The sequence below is a fragment of the Artibeus jamaicensis genome, unplaced genomic scaffold (genome assembly GCF_021234435.1).
Source record: "Artibeus jamaicensis isolate MK-2021 breed Jamaican fruit bat unplaced genomic scaffold, CSHL_Jam_final contig_419, whole genome shotgun sequence".
NCBI classification, from domain to species: domain Eukaryota; kingdom Metazoa; phylum Chordata; class Mammalia; order Chiroptera; family Phyllostomidae; genus Artibeus; species Artibeus jamaicensis.
The window spans coordinates 1,670,142-1,691,186 of NW_026521824.1; the positions used below are offsets into that span (position 1 = coordinate 1,670,142).

At 44.7% G+C, this 21,045-nt stretch overlaps 1 protein-coding gene across 10 annotated transcripts in view; it reads right to left on the bottom strand.

Moving 5' to 3' along the window:
* TOM1L2 (target of myb1 like 2 membrane trafficking protein) overlaps positions 1-21,045 on the bottom strand; it is a 130,414-nt gene that overhangs the window by 71,929 nt on the left and 37,440 nt on the right. The window contains exons 2-3 of one of the 10 annotated variants that reach the window (XM_053665657.1): positions 3,269-3,379; positions 3,111-3,154 (exon numbers count right to left, since the gene is read on the bottom strand). The exons of 8 other annotated variants lie outside the window; for them this stretch is intronic. In XM_053665657.1, coding sequence (XP_053521632.1) covers positions 3,111-3,117 — 7 coding nt within the window. In that variant the 5' untranslated portion in view covers positions 3,118-3,154; positions 3,269-3,379. Of the gene's footprint in view, positions 1-3,110; positions 3,155-3,268; positions 3,410-21,045 lie in introns of all 10 variants that reach the window. One more of the 10 variants, XM_053665656.1, reaches the window with a different exon arrangement.

A 21,045-nucleotide genomic window follows, 5' to 3' on the forward strand; every position in this document is an offset into this window, starting at 1 on the left:
AAGAGAGCAATGCAAAACAAAATCAAGTGACTCCAGCCCCAACCACAGAGAAAAATCTCTGTTTTATGAGCTTGTCCTAAGTCTCACTGCTACAGTTCCTAATACCCAGCCTGAAGGTATTTCCCAAGACCAGCTTGGAGAATGGCCTTTCCTCTGCTACTTGAAAGGGGGATACTGTATGGATGCTCTCAGTGCCTGGCACAGCGAAGAGCAGGAGCACGGCCCGGCCAGGTGGCTCAGATTCATCCCAATACACTAAGGTTGAGGGTTCGATCTCCAGTCAGGGCACATAAAAAGAATCCAATGAATGCATAAATAAGTAGGACAACAAATGGATGTCTCTCTCTCTTGCTCTCAAATCAGTAAATAAAAATTTTTAATTAAAAAAAAAAAGAGCAACAGCACAGCCAGGAATCATTAAAAAAGCATTGGCCACTCAGCAGCTACAGGCTGGGAGGACAGGAACTCCCTGGAGACTGCACCTGAATGTAAAGGGCTTCTGCAGGTGGCTGCACAGGCAGCGCTACGTCCTCCAGTGCTGCTCCCCCACCCTGGAGGTCTGGATGTCTCTGCATCCCTTCTTCTAGAGCTGCTCTGAGCAGCCGGCTGTGGGGGAAATGGTTTGATATGGATATTCAAGAATGTCTGGAAGAAGGCCATAGAAAGCTCTGTTTTTAGAGTAGCTGTTAACTTTTTGGATAAACTGTTAAAGGAAGAATATATTTCCTTTGAGAATCTGGTAAGACCTTTCCAGAAATGTGGGCAGACTTTCAATAGGTTCTTCAAGAACCCCTGACCCCAGTCAGATACCACTCTTGCCCTAGAGCATTTCAGGTGCTTTAACTGATACTCTTAATAAGAACACTTTAAAAAGATAAATAAGAACACTTTAAAAAGATAAATAAGAACACTTTAAAAGACATGAATTTTCACAGCAGCAAGGTGGTCCCTACAGATAGGGATGCACAGCGGCTCTCTGGGGAGGGCACTGTGACTTCCTGAAGACGCCAGCAGAGACACACAGAGCCTAGGCCTAGGCGCACAGAGGGAGGCGGCAGAGCACCCTGGCTAAGTCCCTCTTCTGTGGACCTTCAGAAACAAGTCCCCCAAGCTTGATGTCCTCAGGGCCATCAGACCAGGAGACGGTCTCTTCTTGTTGGTCTGAGACGCTGACACTCTACTCACTATGATGGAACATTTTACTGAAGGTTTCCTTAAATTGACTCCAGGAAAGTGGGGTATGGAGAATTGCTAACACACAAACATTAGTCCACTCTCCTGGTAAGAGACAAAAACCTGGTGGTCCTAGAGAACGATCAAATCAGAGAGTACTGTGAAAATTAAAGAAAAGGTGGTCTAGGCATGCCATGGACCCGACTTCAAACTCATCAGGGCCAGGATGGCTGCAGAGAGCCCCCAAGGCAGACACACACCTGGCAGCCCCCTCCAGATACTCTACAACTCTAGGGGTTGCCAGAGACTCATTCCATCCCCTGCCCAAGAGATAAAATGCCCTTCCCAGAAGCCTGCTGCAAGCAGTTCATCAATATGTTAAGAAAGCTTTGATTATATCACTGCCCTGTTCCAGTCCCTTTCTGCCTCTGTCTATGATAGTATAAGAGTCTATGTTTCTTCTCGCCAACCATTAAAACATATTGAAAAGATATATCCTACCTACTTCCAAATGAATTTATAAAAGTTTTTAAAAATAATTTGTACCCAAGACAAATAAAATAAAAGATTAGAAACCATATGAAATAAAAGGTGAAATTATTTCACCAAGAATCAGGGAGATAAGATAGTACTGTGAGACATTAATCAAGCCTGGACTTCCTGGTAGCCTTGGCAAAAGGTGAAAGAGAATGAGATTCACAGTCCTCACTTTCTAATTAAAGGCAGAACAAAAGACATGACTAGAAGGAAAAGCATTTTTTCTTCTCGACACTAAGTTTTCAGATTAATTTATTGCAATCATTCTTATATTAAGGAATAATGAACAACACAATATATAACATCTTCAAAACAGTTTTACAATAGTACAAAATACTCTTCCTATAACTTAGCCTGGTACTGAGTACCCTTTAGAATGTCCCAGTTACTTCTCCAGCTTCATTTCCTTCTTCCTGTCCCACCCCACCCTTACAAGGAAAAATGTTTTAATCAATCAGACTGTTCATTATTCCCAGAAATACCCCCACCTTCTCCAACTTAGCTTTAAACAGCCCAAACTCTTTAAATCCCGCCTCTTCTACAAAGATTTCCCCAATTCTCCTGGTCAAAAGTGGTCTCCTCTAACCACCCTTCCCACACTGCCCCCCATACAGGGCAGAGCACCCTGGGAGACGGACGACATCACGCAGAGGCAATACTCGGGGACTAACCAGAGCTCCCACTTGATTCTGTTGTTTACTGGCTATGTGACCCTGAGCAAGGAACTAAACCTCTTTGACCCTTGGAGTCTACATCAATAGAATGGAACAATAGTAACTATACCTCGCAAAGCTTTTGTAAGAATTAAATGAACATCTCTAAAGGCCTGACACATAACAGCCCTCACAAGAAGCAGGGGTGGGATAGGTGCCATTGTAAAGACTTGAATATCTGCTTTCTCTCCCCAACCTGAAAAGAAGCCCCTTGAAGGCAACAGAGTAAATTACCTCCCAGAATGCTTCACACATAACAGAGTGATGTCCAAAAGGCTGACTATTTGGTGTGTGAGACTGAGGCAGGAACACAAAGCCACACTTTATCCACACAAGGCTGCCAGCCCCTTGAGGGTCTCAAGTACACTGACCTCCTGTTTCACACAGTAAAAATGCTCTTCCCCATCAAAAAATCCTTGTTAACATACAAGTCTCCGAATACCCATGTAAAATGCCTGAGCTGGCCATCTTACCCAAAGATCCTATTCCAGGCAAGCCAGTGTGTATTTAATTGTCATGAATCTACAGCACTGACCAATGCCTTGATGAACTACAGATAAAATTCTATCAGCCCTGGATGGCTAATTTGGTATAACATGGATACTACAAGTTCTAATAACTCACAGGAGACTACTTCAGCACTTATGAGCTATACGTCTTCCACACTCATGAAACAACCATAATTACCTTTCATGGGTGAGATGTTCTAGTATTTCTTCAATGACTGAACCCTAGAAAGTCAATGGAAAAACTAGTTTCAAAGAGTTTTTGTTTCAAAGGCAGAAAACAAGATCAAAACTTTATGAGCCCACTTTTTAACCAATATGCCAGAAATCACACTTCACCTTCTGGGGACATGTGCACTGCAGCAAAGCTGTCCCTGGTCAGCAGCAGGAAACTGTGTCAAAAGCAGTTTTGGGTCCTCTGTTCCGCAGCTCCCTCCAGAAGGCGTGAGGCTGTGTTGCGGAAGGAAAAGCCAGCCCTCCCTAAGGTGGGATGGTAGGGTAGGGACACACTTTGGGGCCAAGCAGTACTGGATGCAGATCTCACTTAAAAAAGACTGAGTAACACTGTTTAACCTCCTTGGGCCTCATTATTCTCATATATAAAATGAGAATAGAAACAATCCTCACATTTCATTGTGCATCAGAATCATTTGGACAGGTAGCCAGTCAAGGAACACATGTAGGACCCAGGTCTTGACTTTTTGCTCTGCATCACAGCCTGTGGCTTCCTGCCTGACAGCAGCTGTGCTCCAGCTGGCGTGAAAGAGGCAGGAAGGGACACGAGGGCCAAAGGGTTTGCTGTTCCTTCAGGAAGGGGTGCGCTCCCCAGGGGCCTACACCTCCATCTCACAGGCCAGAACTATGTCCTGTGGTCATTCCCAGCTGCAAGGGAGACTGCGTAAGAGACTTTTTCAGGTGGGCACACAGCCATCCCAAACACAATCAAGGAGATACAGGAACAAGTATAAAGTACACATGGACAAAAACTAAGGGGGGAGGAAATGGGAAGGAGGTGGGAAGCACTGGGGGGGGGGGGGTGAGCTGGGATGGGAGTAAGAGACAGAAAACTGTACTTGAACAGCAATTAAAATAAATAAATATTTTTAAAAATCAAGGAGGAATGAGGCACAGGCATTGAACAGGAAATGAGCAGAGTTCACTACAATCACAGATAAGGCAGATGTCCCTTTTGACCCTCTCTCCCCCATATCCCTGTTAATCCAGGCCTCGTGGTCATTTTCACCAAGCTCCTCAGCAGGTTCTGATGCCCCCAGTCCCTAAGGTTGGAGGACCACCTGCACACTTGCAATGCTCACACAGAGATTAGCTTTGGCTTCCAAGGGTTCGGCCTGGTGCAGCTGTCAGGGTGGTCCAATCAATATCCACTCTCATCCTCTTTTCTTCCCCTACAAGTCACCCAGGTAAATTTAATCTCATTTGTCACAGCCACATGTCAAGCTTGGCTTTATCCAGCATATGGCACTGGGAAGTGGAAAATGATTGACTTATTTTAAAAATTAAAGCCATCCTTCAGAAGATAATGATCTGCCACCTCTGACAATATTTAAAGAATGTGATTGGGGCCCCAAAACCTAAAGCCATGATGTCCTACCTGAGACAATAGCATCGCCCCAAAGATGGCTTGCTACCCAGAATGGTTTTTCTTACACTCTGTAGACACATTCAGCTACTGGGTTTGGGGAAAACATGTGATGGTAGCCAAGTGCTCATCACACATTAGGTGGGAAAAATCAAAATAAAAATAGGACACATAATTTTACATTAAAAAGTGTAGACTTATGCAAAAAAAGAAAAGCCAAGAAAGCTAACTCCAATATGGCAACAATGGTAAATAGTAGTGACAGTAATTATGTCCATTTTGGTTTTATTGGGAAGGGAAGGTAACTTTCTAAAAAAAAAAATACGTATTTCTTTTAGAACCAGTTTAGGATTGTTAAGAAATTTGTCAACCTACCGTCATCATGAGTCACATAATTTTTGGAAGACCTTTGGTGGGTCAGCTCATCCAACTCTATCTTTATCTGGTCTTTATATAAAATTAAATGGCGACTTATGGTCAAGATGGAAGTGTAAATAAACATAGCTCACCTCTTGACACAACCACATCAAAATTACAACTAAACTACACAACAACCATCATTTAGAGCCACCAGAAACTGAACTGAATAGAAGTTCTACAACTATGGAATTAAAGAAGAAACCACATGGAGACTGGTAGGAGGGGTGAAGACATGAAATGTGCTGGTCCCATAGCCATGTGTGGCGGACAAAAATCAGGAGGGGTATTCCAGGAGCAAGGGGTCCCAGTCCCAAACCAGGCCTCCCAGTCCGGGGTTTCAGCAAGGAAGGTAAGTCCCCATAACTTTTGGCTATGAAAACCACCAGGGAATGAGGCTCTGAAAGACAGAAACTTCTGGAACCCAGGCAGTTTCTCTTAAAGAGCTCCAGTCCTGGGGCAGCAGATTGAAAGTCACCAAGAGACATACAGGAGGAAGTGAATTGTCTGGCATCATGGTGAAAGTTGGGAAGCAGCTTTCTCCCAGACAGAAGTGCTGGCAGGCGCCATTGTTCCTTTTCTTTATTCCTTTCTAAAGATTTTACTAATTTATTTTTAGAAAGGGGGGAGAGAAAAGGAGAAGGAGAGGAACATCAAGGTGTGGTTGCCTATCAAGGCATCCCCTACTGGGAACCTGGCCTGCAACCCAGGCATATGCCCTGATGGGGAATCAAACTGGCCACCCCTTGGTTTGCAGGCCCGAGCTCAATCCACTGAGCTACACCAGCCAGGGCCCATTGTTCCTTTTCTGAGCCCACAGAGTTGGCAGGAAGGTGCCATATCTGAGACTCCATCAACCTGAATCACACTGTTTGCCCCACCTTGGTGATTTGCAGATGCCCTGCTCACCCAACTTTTGGGCCCACCCAACCTGTTTCCAGTGGCTTTTCCATAACAATGGCTTGTCTTGGCTCATGCTTCATATTTTCCTAAATTCTCTCAAACAAGTAGCGTCTGGTCTCAGCAAGCCCCATACCTCTTGCTAAGTGGTCCTAGGCCTGGTACTAGCAGGAGCTGGCCTTGGTTCACAGCTTGGCCTCACCTGAGCACCTCCAAGGCCAGTGCAAGGAGCAGCCTTCTGCAGATCACTCTGTGGCTTATGCTGGGTGGCCGAGGACAGAACATAGGCAGTGGCTGATCTTGGACATGACAACAGTAATCAAGGCTCAACCACAAGAGGAGTATGTACATAGCCCGCATTGTGGGTGCACCTTGAGTACCCAGCTTAGGTGATAGGGGAGGCTATGCCACTGGACCCTACAGGACACCTGCTACATTAGACCACTCTACCAAGCCTGAGAGATGTCACAGCTATATCTAATATGTAGAAACAAACACAGGGAGTCTGCCAAAATGAGAAGATGAAGGATCATGGCCCAAATGAAAAAAAAAAAAAAAAAAAAACAGAACAAAACTCAAAAAAAAAAAAAGAACTAAAATAAATGGAGATAAGCAAACTACTAGATGCAGAGTTCAAAACACTAGTTATAAGGACGCTCAATGAACTTAGCAAGAACCTCAACAGCATAAAAAAGATCCAATAAGAAATAAAGAATACACTAATGGAAATAAAGAACAATTTACAGGCAATCAACAGTAATATGGATAAAGCTGAGAACTGCATCAGCAGTTTGGAATATAAGAAAGCAAAAAACCACCAATCAGAACAGCAAGAAGGAAAAAGAATCCCAAAAAATTAGGATAGTATAAGGAGCCTCTGGGACAACTTCAAGTGTACCAACATTCACATCACAGGGGCACCTCAAGGAGAAGAGAGCAAGAAATAGAAAACCTATTTGAAAAAATAATGATAGAAAACTACCCTAACTTGCTGAAGGCATACAAATTTAGGAAGTGCAGAGTCCCAAACAAGATGAACCCAAAGAGGCCCCCACCAAGACATATCTTAATATGCCAAAGAGAGAATCTGAAAATCAGCAAGAAATAAAACCAGTTATCTACCAGGGAGCTCCCATAAGACTGTCAGTTTCTTTTTTTTAATATATTTTATGGATTATGCTATTACAGTTGTCCCATATTCCCCCCCCTTTAGTTCATGCCCATGTGTCACAAGTTCTTTAGCTTCTACATTTCCCCTACTATTCTTGCCCTCCCCCTGTCTGTTTTCTACCTACCGTCTATGCTACTTATTCTCTGTACCTTTACCACCTCTCCCCCACTCCCTCTCCCCTGTTGCTAACCCTCTATGTGATCTCCATTTCTGTGGTTCTGTTCCTGTTCTAGTTGTTTGTTTCATTTGTTTCTGTTTTTTGTTTTAGGTGTGGTTGTTAATAATTGTGAGTTTGCTGTCCTTTCACTGTTCATGTTTTTTATCTTCTTTTTCTTACATAAGTCCCTTTAACATTTCATATAATGAGGGCTCGGTGATGATGAACTCCTTGAATTTGACCTTATCTGAGAAGCACTTTCTCTGCCCTTCCATTCTAAATGAAAGCTTTGCTGGAGAGAGCAATCTTGGATGTAGGTCCTTGCCTTTCATGACTTGGAATACTTCTTTCCAGCTACTTCTTACCTGTAAGGTCTCTTTTGAGAAATCAGCTGAAAGTCTGATGGGAACTCCTTTGTAGTAGACTCTCCCCTTCTCTCTTGCTGCTTCTAGGATTCTCTCCTTCATTTGAATCTTGGCTAATGTAATGATGATGTGCCTTGGTGTGTTTCTCCTTGGGTCCAACTTCTTTGGGACTCCCTGCGCTTCCTGGACTTCCTGGAAGTCTATTTCCTTTGCCAGATTGGGGAAGTTCTCCTTTGTTATTTGTTCAAATAAGTTTTCCACTTGTTGCTCTTCCTCTTCTGGTACCCCTGTAATTCAGATGTTGGAATGTTTAAAGATGGCCTCGAGGTTCCTAAGCCTCTCCTCATTTTTTAAAAATTTTGTTTCTTCATTCTTTTCTGTTTGGTCATTTTTTTCTTCCTTCTGGTCCACTCCATTGATTTAAGTCCCAGTTTTCTTCCCATCACTATTGGTTCCCTGTGCATTTTCCTTCATTTCACTTAGCGTAGCCTTCATTTTTCCGTCTAATTTGCGCCCAAATTCAACTAATTCTGGGAGCATCCTGATCACCAGTGCTTTGAACTGTGCATCTGAGAGGCTGGCTATCTATTCATTGCTTAGTTGTATTTGCTGTGGAGCTTTGATCTGTCCTTCCATTTGGGCAATTTTTTTTTGTCTTGTTGCACCTGTTACATATGAGGGGTGGAGCCTTAGGTGTTCACCAGGGCAGGGCAACCCAGTCTCTGGGTTGTGACTCTGTATGTGGGGGCAGGGTCTGAGAGAAAACAATGGTGCTTGCTCCACTCTCTGTTGGATCTCAGTCCCCTCCACTGCTTCCCCCAAGCAAACTGGGCCCTTCTGGTGCTAATTCCCTGGTGGGTGGGCTTGTGTATGTTCTAGGACCCTGTGGGTCTCTCCAATGAACTCTCCTGTGAGGCTGGGAGTCTCTCCTTGTGCCTCAACCCCCACAGGTGTTTTCAATCAGTGTCTTGAGGCTTTATTTCCTGGTGCTGAGACCCTGGGTTGTGAGATCTGTCTTGCTCCCCAATTTCGCCTGGTTTATCTGCACATGAATGTGGGACCACCAGGTCAGCCACCTTGCGTGCAGTGTCTGCTTCACAAATGCCACCTTGCTGGCTCTGCCTGTTGCCACCCTGCACCCAGGGTCTGCCAGCCACCACCTACATGCCCAGGGTCTGCCCTCTGCTGTCTTGCACACCCGGGGTGCCTTTCATGCCCAGTACCACGGCTTTATGTGCATCAACCCCTCTCCGTCCGGCTGCCCAACTTCGCCCCACCGCCTGACTCTACCCTGACTATCGGTCTGGATGAATGTGTCTATTTTATCTCCTTGGTTTTCCGACTTCCATACAGTTCAATTTTCCGTCAATTCTGGTTGTTATTTTGTTTCTAAATTGCTGTTGTTCTTATTTTGGTTGTGCGATGAGGCACAGTGTGTCTACCTATGCCTTCATCTTGATTTCTGGAAAGAAACTTTGTAGGCTAGAAGGCATTGGCAAGAAATATTCAAAGTGATGAAAAGCAAGGACCTGCAACCAAGATTACTCTACCCAGCAAAACTAGCACTTAGAATGGAAGGGAAGATAAAGTGCTTTCCAGACAAGGTAAAGCTAAAGGAGTTTATCCCCCCAAACCAGGATTTATGAAATGCTAAAGAGTCTTCTTTAAGAAGATCAAAATAAGCAATATGAACAATAAAATGGCAATAAACATCTATCAACAATTGAATCTAAAAAACAAATAGACAAGCAGAATAGAAACAACATCATAGACACAGACAACACTTTGATGGCTGCCAGATGGAAGGGGGTCAGAGAATGGGCAAAAAAGGTGAAGGGAGTAAGAAGTACGGATGGGCAGTTACAGAATAGTCACAGGGATGTGGAGTGAAACAGAGGGAAGAGAGAAGCCAAAGAATATATATGCATGACCCATGCACAGGGACAATGGTGTGGGGATAGCCAGAGGGAGTAGAGCAAGGGGGAGAGGGGATTGAGACAACTGTTATAGCATAAACAATAAAATATCATTTTAAATAAATAAATAAATAAATAAAATTAAGGGGCAACTAAGAAGGACTTCCGTCAAAGCAGGGGTATGACTGTGGGCAGGGCACCAGTCAAGGCTTCCAGCTACAATGGCAGCATTTTGACACTCTGAAACCATCCAGATTTAACAGGGAAAACACTCCCAAATGAAACACAGACTCGAGGTCCTTGTGATTTCCTAATCAAGAAGCTGCAAAAAGAAACTGAGGTCATTCCTCGGCTACCAGCCACATTCAGCCACCCTGCACAGAGCAACAAGGGCGGTACTCAGGGCACCATTCGCACTGCATGCAAAGCCGGCCACCCTCAGGAGGGACCAAAATGCATAGGACCCTACATACAGCACGGCAAGCAGCCAACTATTAAGTAAACTTTTTCTAACCAGGGTACATTTTTGGCAAATCCCTGCCTGCAATTTCCTCAGGAAGCCTCTGTGACTATTAAGCAAGTTAATAAATATATTAACAGGCAAGATCTACAAATTGGATACTATTAACTTTGGGGAGGCAGCTGAACTGGGAATCAGGTCTAGGGAGGTAACTTCATACCTAAGACTCTATGCTCACCTCATATTTTCCACTCTAGGAAATGTTTATGGTCTGCTGGCATTAACAGCCATGGTGGGCTCTAAACCAAAGCGGCCCTGGCTCAAGATGGCAGAGTAGGTAAATGCTGTGCTCCCCTCCGCTCACAGTAATGGGGTTGCAGCCAGGGTCCCCCAAACAAAGAATTTATAACAGCGTCCATAACTTTGGGTGCCCCAGAATATAGGATATTCCCACCTGCACAAGTCTGGCTGAGGAATGGGACCCATGGAGCAGGGCCAATGAGAGTTATTGTGCATATCAATAACAGCAGGATAGCTTCGTACCTGATATGCAAAAATGGTTATTTTGCATATCAACAAGTCTAGCTAGGGAGATGGGAGTGACGCTGACTCATGAAGTAACTGGGAGGCAGCTCTCCCTGGTTATAGCATGCCTGTGTGAGAACTTGGAAATGGTTTGCTCCACACCATGAGGCCACGACTGCCTGGACTAACTATGGCAGCCAAGAAAGGCAGAGTACAGGAGTGCTAGCAGGTGTACCCAATTGTGGGAGAAGTCAGAAATAGGGTTACAGAGGAAGATTCATGCTGGGCTTTAAACCCAGGCACAGCAGCCATGCTGAAGCTGAACCATGTGGTTTTGGGAGCAGAGAGGCGGCTCCCATGACCACACAGCTTATGAAGCAGAAAAGCAAAATGTAGCAGCCATGCAGAGTTCTCTCTTAGCACCTTCAGAGAATGCAGAGAAACAATGTAGGACTAGATGGAAGGACAATTCGAGACCACACAGGAAGAAAAGGGTGAAAGGACTCTCACTGGTGGACCATGAGAAGGCGCCATGTGGTTTTGAATTAAGAATTGGAGATTGAGGCAGTGATACAACTGATGGTGCTGGGGACTGTGAGAGACCTGCTCAGCTGAGCATGGATTACTGGGAAGAATTGGGGATATAGCCAAGCTACAGACTTTTATTTCCTTTCCTGAGATACGGTACCCCTGACTGGCCTGACTGGGCAAAGGGGGGGGGGGCAGGACTGTGTGTGTTTGTGGGTGTTTTAAGGGACTTTGAGATTTTTTTAATGGCAACATTCTGCCATTACTCTCAACCTGTATAACTTTTGAATAAACGGTTCCATTCCTTTTCACCAAACTCTGGCATTGAGAGCCATAATTCCTAACACCTGGTGGTGAACAATGATGAACCCAGGACAGAGGGATGCCAGGGAAAGGGGCCTGTTTCACTGACAGTACCTTGGGCATACTCCCCATGGTTCCTTTCTGTAACACTACCACCACATCAAAATTCCAACTAAATTACAGACCAACCACCTAAAGACTAACTGAACAGAACTCCTATAACTAATGATATAAAGAAGAAGCCACATCAAGACTGGTAGGAAGGGTGGGGACCCAAAACAGGCTGGTCCCATACCCACAGTGTGGCAATTAAGAACCAAGGTGGGGGTGGGCTGGGATGGGACTAAAAGACAGAAAACTGTACTTGAACAATAACTAAATAATAATAAAAAAAGAATCAAGAGGGATATCCCAGCTTCAGAGGCTCCCCACTAAGGAGCAAGAGGTCTCAGCTCCACACTAGGTGGAGTCCCCACAACATCAGCAAGGATTCCATTCAGCTGAGACTGAGGGCTGCTATAGATCCAGACATCCTCTTAAAGGGCCTAGCACAGACTCACTCATTCACAAACAGTTGCCCTAAGCTTCAGAGAAGGGACAGCTACTTGAAAAGTGCCAGGGATATATGTGGAAGAACTAAGTTGGACGGCTGGAGGGGCAGCTCTCTCCTGAGCTGAAGTGCCAGCTGGTGCCACTGTTCCTTTGTTGAGTTCTACCCCCACACAGCCTGATACTAACTCTGAGTCTCCATCAGCCTGACTAACACCACGCTCACCTAGCCCTGGTGATTCTCTTGGTACCCACCCCACAAAATTCACACACCCAGCCTGAATTTCCTTAAGAGTCTAATCCCAAGTGGCTGGCTTGAGCCTAGGCTGTGGACGTTCCTAAAATCCTTAAACAGTGGCGGGCCTCAGTGGGCTCTGTCCCTCTTGCTAAATGGCCCCAAGCCTGGCACTAGTGGCAGCTAGCTGGCTTTGGTTCACAGCATAGCCACTCCCAGGTGCCTCCAAGCTCGGCACAGACACCTCCCAGCCACAGATCATTTGGCAGCTCCTACCAAGGGACCCCAGGCTGGACACAGACAGTGGCTGACCTTGGCCTGAACCAAAGTCCCTCCCAGGAGGCCCAAGCCAACACACCTGTGCTCAGATTCAGATCACACAACAGCAACACCTAATTAGTGCCACAAATGACAGACCCAAAGGGTGGACCTGGCAGGCACCAGAGTTCCACTAAGCCAGTCCCACTCCGTGGGTCTGCCCCTGCACAAGAGCTTGTCTGCTGTAGTCACAACCAGTGCTCATGGCCAATCGGCCTGAGGGTCAATCTCACCCACTGATGTGCCAACAGTGGTCAAGGCTCAAGTACAACAGCAGTGTATACACAACCCACAAGGGACATCCCTTGGAGCGCCCGGCTCAGCTGAACAGGGAGCCTGCACCACTGGGCTCCCGAAGGACACCTGTGTAAGGCCACTCTGTCAAGACAAAAGTTGTAGCAGCTCTACCTCATACACAGAAACAAACACGAGGAAGCGGCCAAAATGAGGGGACTAAAAACATGTCCCAAATAAAAGAACAAGACTCCATAAAAATTGCTAAACAAAACAGAGATGAATAATCTACCAAATGCAGAGTTCAAAACACTGGTTATAAAGATGCTTAATGAACTTAGGGTAAGTACAGATGATCTTAGTGAGAACTTCCACCAAGAGATAGGAAACATAAAAAAGAACTTGTCAGAAATGAAGAATACAATAACTGGAATGAAGAATACATTAGAGCCCTGGCTGGTATAGCTCAGTGGGTTGCGTGTGGGCTGCAAACCAAAGGGTTGCCAGTTCGATTCCCAGTCAGGGCACATGCCTGGGTTGTGGCCCAGGTCCCCAGTACGGGGTATGCAAGAAGCAACCCCACACTGATATTTCTCTCTTTCTCTTCCCCTTCCTCTCTGTCTAAAAATAAATAAATAAAAATCTTTAAAAAAGAATACATTAGATGGAATCAATAGCAAATTAGATGATGCAGAGGGTCAAATCAGTGATTTGAAGAACAAGGAATCAGAAAATACTCAATCTGGATCTGCAAAAAGAAAAAATAAATCTTCTTTCTAGAGAGAGGGTAAAGGAAGGAGAGAGAGAGGGGAAAGAAAGGAGAGAGAGGGGGAAAGAAACATCAATGTGCGGTTGCTCCTTGTGCACCCCCTACTGGGGGCCTGGCCCACAACCCAGGCTTGTGCCCTACTTGGAATCGAACTGGTGACTCTTTGGTTTGCAGGCCGGCACTCAATCCACTGAGCCACATGAGCCAGAGCAGAAAAAAATAATTTTTTTAAATGAGGACAGTTTAAAGGACGTCTGGGACAACATCAAGCATAACAACAATCACATATTAGGAGTACTAGAAGGAGAAGAAAGAGAATAAGGGATTGAGAACCTATTGGAAGAACTAATAACAGAAAATTTCCATAGCATGGTGAAGGAAACGGACATACAAATCCAGGAAGTACAGAGTGTCCCAAACAAAATGAACCCAAAGAGGACCACTCCAAGACACATTATAATTAAAACACCAAAGGTTAAAGACAAAGAGAGAATTTTAATAGCAGCAAGAGAAAAGCAGTTAGTTACCTACAAGGGAGCTCCCAAAAGACTGTCAGTCAGCTGATTTTTCAACAGACTTTGTAGGCCAGAGGGACTGACATGAAATATTCAAAGTGATGAAAAGCAAGGACCTATAACCAAGATTATTCTACCCAATAAAACTACTTGAATTGAAGGAGAAATAAAGACCTTCCCAGACAATAAAAGGCTAAAGGAGTTCACCAACACAAAACAGGATTATAGGAAATGTTAGTCTTCTTTAAAAAGAAGGAAAGGATCAAAACTATGAAAAAGAAAGTATCACAAAGAAAAATACTCTCACTGACAAAGCAAATATATAATAAAAGCAGAGTATCAACCAACATTAAAGCTAGTACAAAGGTTAAAAGGCAAAACCAATTACAACAGTAAATCAAAGGATACACACAGACACATACACACAAAGGAAAAAATAATGACAAAAACATAAGCATGGAGGGGATGAGTAAAAATGTTAGTGATTTTAGAATGCTAGTGATTTTTTTATTGATATACAAGCAATACAGAGAAAGGAATCCAAACACAGTTATCAGTAACATCTAAGACAGGGGTGTCAAACTCATTTTCGCTAGGGGCCACATCAGCTTGCCAGTTGCCTTCAAAGGGCCAAATGTAATTTCAACTCCTTAACAGTTAAGGGGTAGTTACATTTATACAGTCCTAAAATTATTTCGGCCCTTTGAAGCCTACTGCGAGGCTGATGTGGTCCCTGGTGAAAATGAATTTGACACCCCTGATAAGAGAAGCAAGAATTCATTACATAGTACTAACTCTCATTGAAGTCTTTTCTGTGCCCAGTCTTGAGACAGGCATCAGGAGGAACAGGCCCTCATGGAGGCTGAATCTCAGCCTGGAGACCATTGCACAGCCCCTAAAGAATCAATGGGTCCAGGCACTGGTCACCAATGGCTGTGAATGTCACAAGAAGAAAGACAACTGGACATGACGTCCCTCTGAGAGATAGCACCTCTAAAGTGATCTTGTCCAGAAAGTAAAGGTGAACTTGATCTGACCAAAAACCCAACTTCCAGTTTATATGAACTACAGAGAACAGAGGAACGTGTGAACATGTTAAATGACATCATGGAGATACAATCAGCAAAATCCAGACTATGGGAAACTGTATAGGACAAACGACCTTATTTCTCCAGCAAATAAACTGCAACGAAATAAATATGGAGGAGGAGCCTATAGACTGAAAGATACATAAGGGAACTGATTTGTAATGCTGGACCTTATTAGATCCTATTCAAATGAACAAAACCCTAAAAATATATAATATTATAAAACAACTAGAAATTTAAATGCTAACGGAATACATAGCATTAGGGACTTATTGATGATATTTTAAGTACAACAATATTATAGTTGTTTTTAAAAAAGAGTTTTCTATTACATATACACGCTGAAATATATGGCTGAAAAAATATGATTTGGGGAATTTACTTCAAAATAAGACAGGAGAGAGAATAGGTAGACATACTGACAAAATGTAGTAGGTCATGAGCTGATCATTGTTGAAGATACATAAAGGGTAAGTGGAGGTTCATTATAGTATTTTCTCTATTTTTGTATATGTTTAAAATTTTCCCTAACATAAAAATTTAAAAAGTAAACCTGGATTTAAAGACTGACATATTCAATATTCTCAGAGAAAAGTTAAAGTAAAAACTATAGGGCATAGATTGTAAGTGTAACAAAATTTAGGTGAGGGAGGTATTCAGACTCAATAAACATTTAAATGGGGATGTTAAGAAGTTTGCTTCAGCCCTGGCTGGTGTAGCTCAGTGGATTGAGTGTGGGCCTGCGAACCTGAGGATCGTGCTTTGATTCCCAGTCAGGGCACATGCCTGGGTTGCAGGCCAGTTCCCAGCAGGGGACTCACGAGATGCAACCATATGTTGATATTCTCTCCCTTTCTCCTTCCCTTCCCCTTTAAAGATAAATAAATAAAATTGTAAATCTTTTGGTTGTTATTAAGAGGAGATAAGCTTATATGGAGATAAGCTCATACATAGCAAGCATTTAGAATAGTGTCTGGCCTGAAGCAAAGGTACTCAATAAGTGGTAACTTTAAATAATTGTATACATTGTATAGTTGAGCAAACTGAGGCTCAGAAAAATCACGTAGCTTATCTAAAAGGTCTCACTATCAGAAGAGGTGGAGCCTGAATTTCAGAAGCAGTCCTCTGCCTTAGGTGGGGCTCCCATGGGCACGGGAGCCCTGGGACTACTGGAAAGCGAGGAGAATGAAGGCTTAGGGAAGAAATGAGCTGTGGCCCTTTGACCAAAGACTAGGAGTAAGGTAAGGCAGAAAGGACTAAGGAAGAATACCATTCAAGACCCTCAGAAATGCCATTCCAAGGAAGGTCAGGGTGAATTCTTCTAATTAAAGACTGGTCTCCACAGCTGTCATTGGGGTGACCTCACTAATTCAAATGAAGTGCCGCAGGGTTTCAGAGGGAACAATTTCAACTCTGCTTTCCATAATAAGGAATCTGGATGACCACCCAAAGCTTTAGTTAGTTACATTTGTGGGTCAGTCTCATGAATTATTTTTTTGGCTGGATCCCAAGGAAGCCAGGCTACCATCCCAGCAACGAAGTGATGGGTTTTGCATTCCCACCAAAAAGGGAAACATTTTTAAAAAAATTTTTTATTAGTTATTTTTCAAGTACAGTTTTTTTGTCTATTTCTCCCATCCCAGCCTCCCCCCCCCCTTGCTCCCCACCTCCCTCCCATTTCCACCCCCCTTAGTTCCCGTCCCTGTGTCCTTCCTATTTGTTCCTCCAAATCCCTCCCCCTTTTTCCCCTTAACTTCCCTTCCTTCTCCCCTCTGGTCACTGTCCCCTTGTTCTCTATTTCAGTGTCATTGTTGTTTATTTTCCTGCTTGCTCGTTTGTTTTGTTGTTTAGCTTCCTGTTAAAGGGGAGATCATATGGTATTTGTCTTTCAACACCTGGCCTATTTCGCTCAGCATAATGCTTTCCAGTTCCATCCATGTTGTTGCAAAGGGTAGTAGTTCTTTCTTTCTCTCTGCTGCATAGAATTCCATTGTGTATATGTACCACAATTTTTTGATCCATTCATTTACTGACGGGCACCTAGGTTGCTTCCAACTCTTGGCTATTGTAAATTGTGCTGCTATGAACATTGGGGTGCATAGGTTCTTTGATATTGATGTTTTAGGATTCTTAGGATATAATCCTAGCAGTGGAATTGTTGGGTCAAAAGGCAGGTCGATTTTTATTTTTCTAAGAAAATTCCATACTGTTTTCCATAATGGTTGCACCAGTCTGCAATCCCACCAACAGTGAACTAAAGACCCCTTTTCCCCACACCCTCTCCAACATTTGTTGTTTGTTGCTTTATGATAGCCATCCTGACTGGTGTAAAGTGGTATCTCATTGTGGTTTTCATTTGCATCTCTCTGATAGCTAACGATATTGAGCATCTCTTCACGTGTCTCTGGATGTTCTATATGTCCTCCTTGGAGAAGTGTCTGTTCAAGTCCTTTTCCCATTTTTTAATTGGGTCGGGTGTCTTCTTAGAGTGGAGTCGTGTAAGTTCTTTGTATATTTTGGAGATTAAACCAAAAAGGGAGACATTTTCCGGGAGAGCTTGCAAATCAGACCTGTAAGATCTGTATCACTGGGATGCTGTTCAACCTCCCCCTAGAATCTGTTCTAGTGTTTTATTTAGGGAAACTATGAAGATGGCTCTCCAGACACGATACCCAGAATATGCCTACAGCCACAGAAGAGACCATTTTCCAGTCAACAGTAGACAAAGCTCACCTCAGTAAACAGTCCTCTAGATTTGCTGTCACTGCTCCCATCAGTGCTTGCATAGCACCTTGGGCCTGGGGAGCTATGGCCCCTGGAATTCCTGTTCCAACCTGGGATTCTGAGGTACCTGGGACAGAGGGGGCACTGCTGATGAGCACATCCCCGAGGCCTTCTGTGGGACTGTGAGAAGAGGACTGGTCCTGGCCTACACCTGCCATTCAAATCCTTGCTCTGCCCTTCAGTGGCCACAGGCAATCAACTTGGCTTCCTTGTTTACAAAGAATGGTGACAGAGAAGCTCACTGTACTGTGAAAATGGAGTGTGTGAGAAGCTAGACAAAGGGTGGACTACATATATGGCTACGCTGAGTCCCACTAAGCCAAAACCACATCAGACTTTCAGAAAAGAATTCTGAGGGTCTCTGACCCATCTGTACCAAGGGGCAGTGTGGAACAATATAACTAGCCAGGCAGTGAGTTGGTTAGTCCTGCATTTGATTGCTGGCTCTGCCACGTCATCTTCAAATTTTCCCTAGTCCTAGCAAAACAAGCTCTGCTCCGCCCACTCACTATCTTGGCTGACTGAAAAACAAAAATCCACAGGTAACCTATGAATCTTGTTTTGTTTTAAAGTTTCAGCCTCTTTACACTAAAATGGAGCAAGCACAAAATGGCTGATGTGAACTTTTTAAGTCTGAATTTTCTTTCTCATCCTGTTTTCTTTACTTCTCTCCTTGTAGGTGCTTATGATCACTAACAAGCCCCTAAAAACAGAAGCAGGAAGAAGGCAAGAGATCTGGGCAGAAGAGCCTCGGGAAAGTCTGCAACACAATCATCAGCTCTACAAAACCTGGAGAGCTTAAAACATCAGACAGAGTTAAGGACCATACTGGCTTGGTTTGCCTGACCTATCACAAGGCCACAGGGCGAGTTCTATAAAGAACTGGCTACGATGAAGGTGGGGCCTTGGCAGCAGTCAGATCTGGGTTCAAACTCCTGGCTCTGCAATTTATTCACCCCAAGGCCTTAGTCAAGTTACTTAATCTTGGGTTTGAGCCTTCCTCATTTCATTAAAATGGGGATAGTAACTTACACTGTGGGATTGCTATGAAAATCAAAAATAATATATTTAAAGAATGTTTATAATAAGAGCTACTGCTGATACATACAGTGTCTCATTTAAACCTTAAAACCACCCTAATGAGGGAGCTATTACTGCCCCCATTTTTAAAGATGAGGCCACTGACGTTCAGACTGACTAATGGGCCCCTACAACTCAGGTGGTGAGTGTTGGACCTAAGGATGGAACCTGGGCTTGCCTGCCCCCGAGGTTGGGTTCTTGGTGCCATTCCAGTGCTCGGTGCACTGCGTGTGGAAAGAAAGGGTAGCCCCTAGGGTTCCAGCGAAGGCCTTCATGAGCCCTACTTACAGCAGCTCTGGGATGAACACATCTTCGTTCCCATTTCACAGGTCAGAAGGCTGGGGTGCAGCTAGTTTAGGCTGTTAGAGCTCAATAAAAAGCCCCTATCTTTTAGAGACTTATACTTCAGTATATTTATAAATAAAATTATCTGATATCTGGAATATGCTTCAAAATACTGCAGGGCTGAAGCAGATGTGGGAGGTGGGATAGGTAATGAGACAAAACAAGGTCAGGCTGGCCAGATGTTGAAGCTGAGCCATGGGCACAGAGAAATTTGCCACACTGTTTTCCTTATTCTTGTTTACGTTTAAAACTTTGCATAATACAAAGCAAAAACAAAAAATACCACCTTATCTCCAGGAGAATGCATAAGGCGAAGTAGGTCTCAAACTGAGATGTGTTCTGTCCCCAACTTCTGAGTCCCCTCCAATCCACTGCAATCACTGAGTTAAGGCATCCCTCCTCCTGCCCTGCCTCACCACACAGCCTGGCCCTGGCCCTGGCCTAGCCCCGCCTGGGGACTGGTAGCAATGCAGAGCCCGAAGTTCTGCTCATCCAAGCTGGGGGCAGCAAGGCAGTCTGCGCCAAGCATCCCCTGGTGGCAGCCCGGGCTGCTGGAGGCTGCGTGGGAAGGGAGCACCTGCTGCCTGGAGCAGCCAGGACAGGCCTTAGGGAGGAAACAGGACTTGGGTAAGAAGAGGGTGTGAAGGACTGGAAGGAGGACACAGGAGTTAAAAAAGAGATAAGGGCGGGAGCAGTAAGTGCAGGTACACCAATCTGGCTACAGAGGCTGGGCTCTGCCTCCTCAGCTCCCTTTGGGGGTGTCACTGCAGCCCCCACTGGTGTGGCTTCCATCAGTCTCCCCCCCCCCCCCCCGCCCAGCATGACCTTCCCCAAACAGAACTCTGATCACATCTTCCCCCTGTGCATGAAAAACCTCCCTGAGCTCCCCAATTAACTCCAGGTAATGTCTATACTCCTCAACCTGACACTCAGGGTGACTATGACAAACCAGCCCTCATTGCCAACTTCTCCCTTGCCAGGTCCCCACACAGATACCCAAAGCCTACAGTCTAGTTGCCTCACACACCTGGGTACCTTTTCTCTAATGGTCTCTCTTCTTAGCATGCCCCTGCCTCCCGATAAAGTCCTGTAGGATGAGCTCAGATATCACCTGCTCACTCTGCCCCAGCATAGCACACCCCCACCCCCGTTACCAGGATACCTGCGTGCCACGCTTGTTTGTGAGCCCGCTTCCTGATGAGCAGGGGGTTCTGAGGCAGGAGAGGCCATCCCTTACCGTTCCCTGTCAACATGACAGGTGATCAACACAAGGTGATCACTATTGGTGATCACTATTGGTGACTTAAAAAACGTAGCCCCTGAGTAGACAGGCAGGGTGCCTGGCACACAGCAGCTACTGGGAGAGGCTACACCATGACTGGACGGATGGGTAAGGGCAGCGGGGCACTGAGTTCATTCACTCCTGGCTCAGCTAAGGCTGCCTCACTGCAATGCCCTTCAGGTGTCTGAAAGGCCCATGGCTGCAGGGAGCTTATTTAGTGCCTTCAAATGCTGTAATAGTTTCCCTTTCAAAGGTCCTAGAAAATGGAAAATGATAACGACAGTGTGATGTGTTCATTACCTCCATTGCTACAAACCTAAATAATATTTATGATCATGGGATAAGAGATGTGGCGTCTTAGAAGCAAAGAAAGGTCACAAAAGGAACATCTGGAGCCAACACACCAATTTATATTTGACTTCGAATAAAACCAGTGTTTCTTACAAGGAGGAGTGAAAAGCTGAACACAAGCATGCTGCCTCGCAGGAAACTGAGGAGCCTTCTGGCAGGGTGATGAGAGACAGCACCCAGGGCCCACAGCCCTCTCAGGAAAAGGGCACTTGTGCTCTCCATAC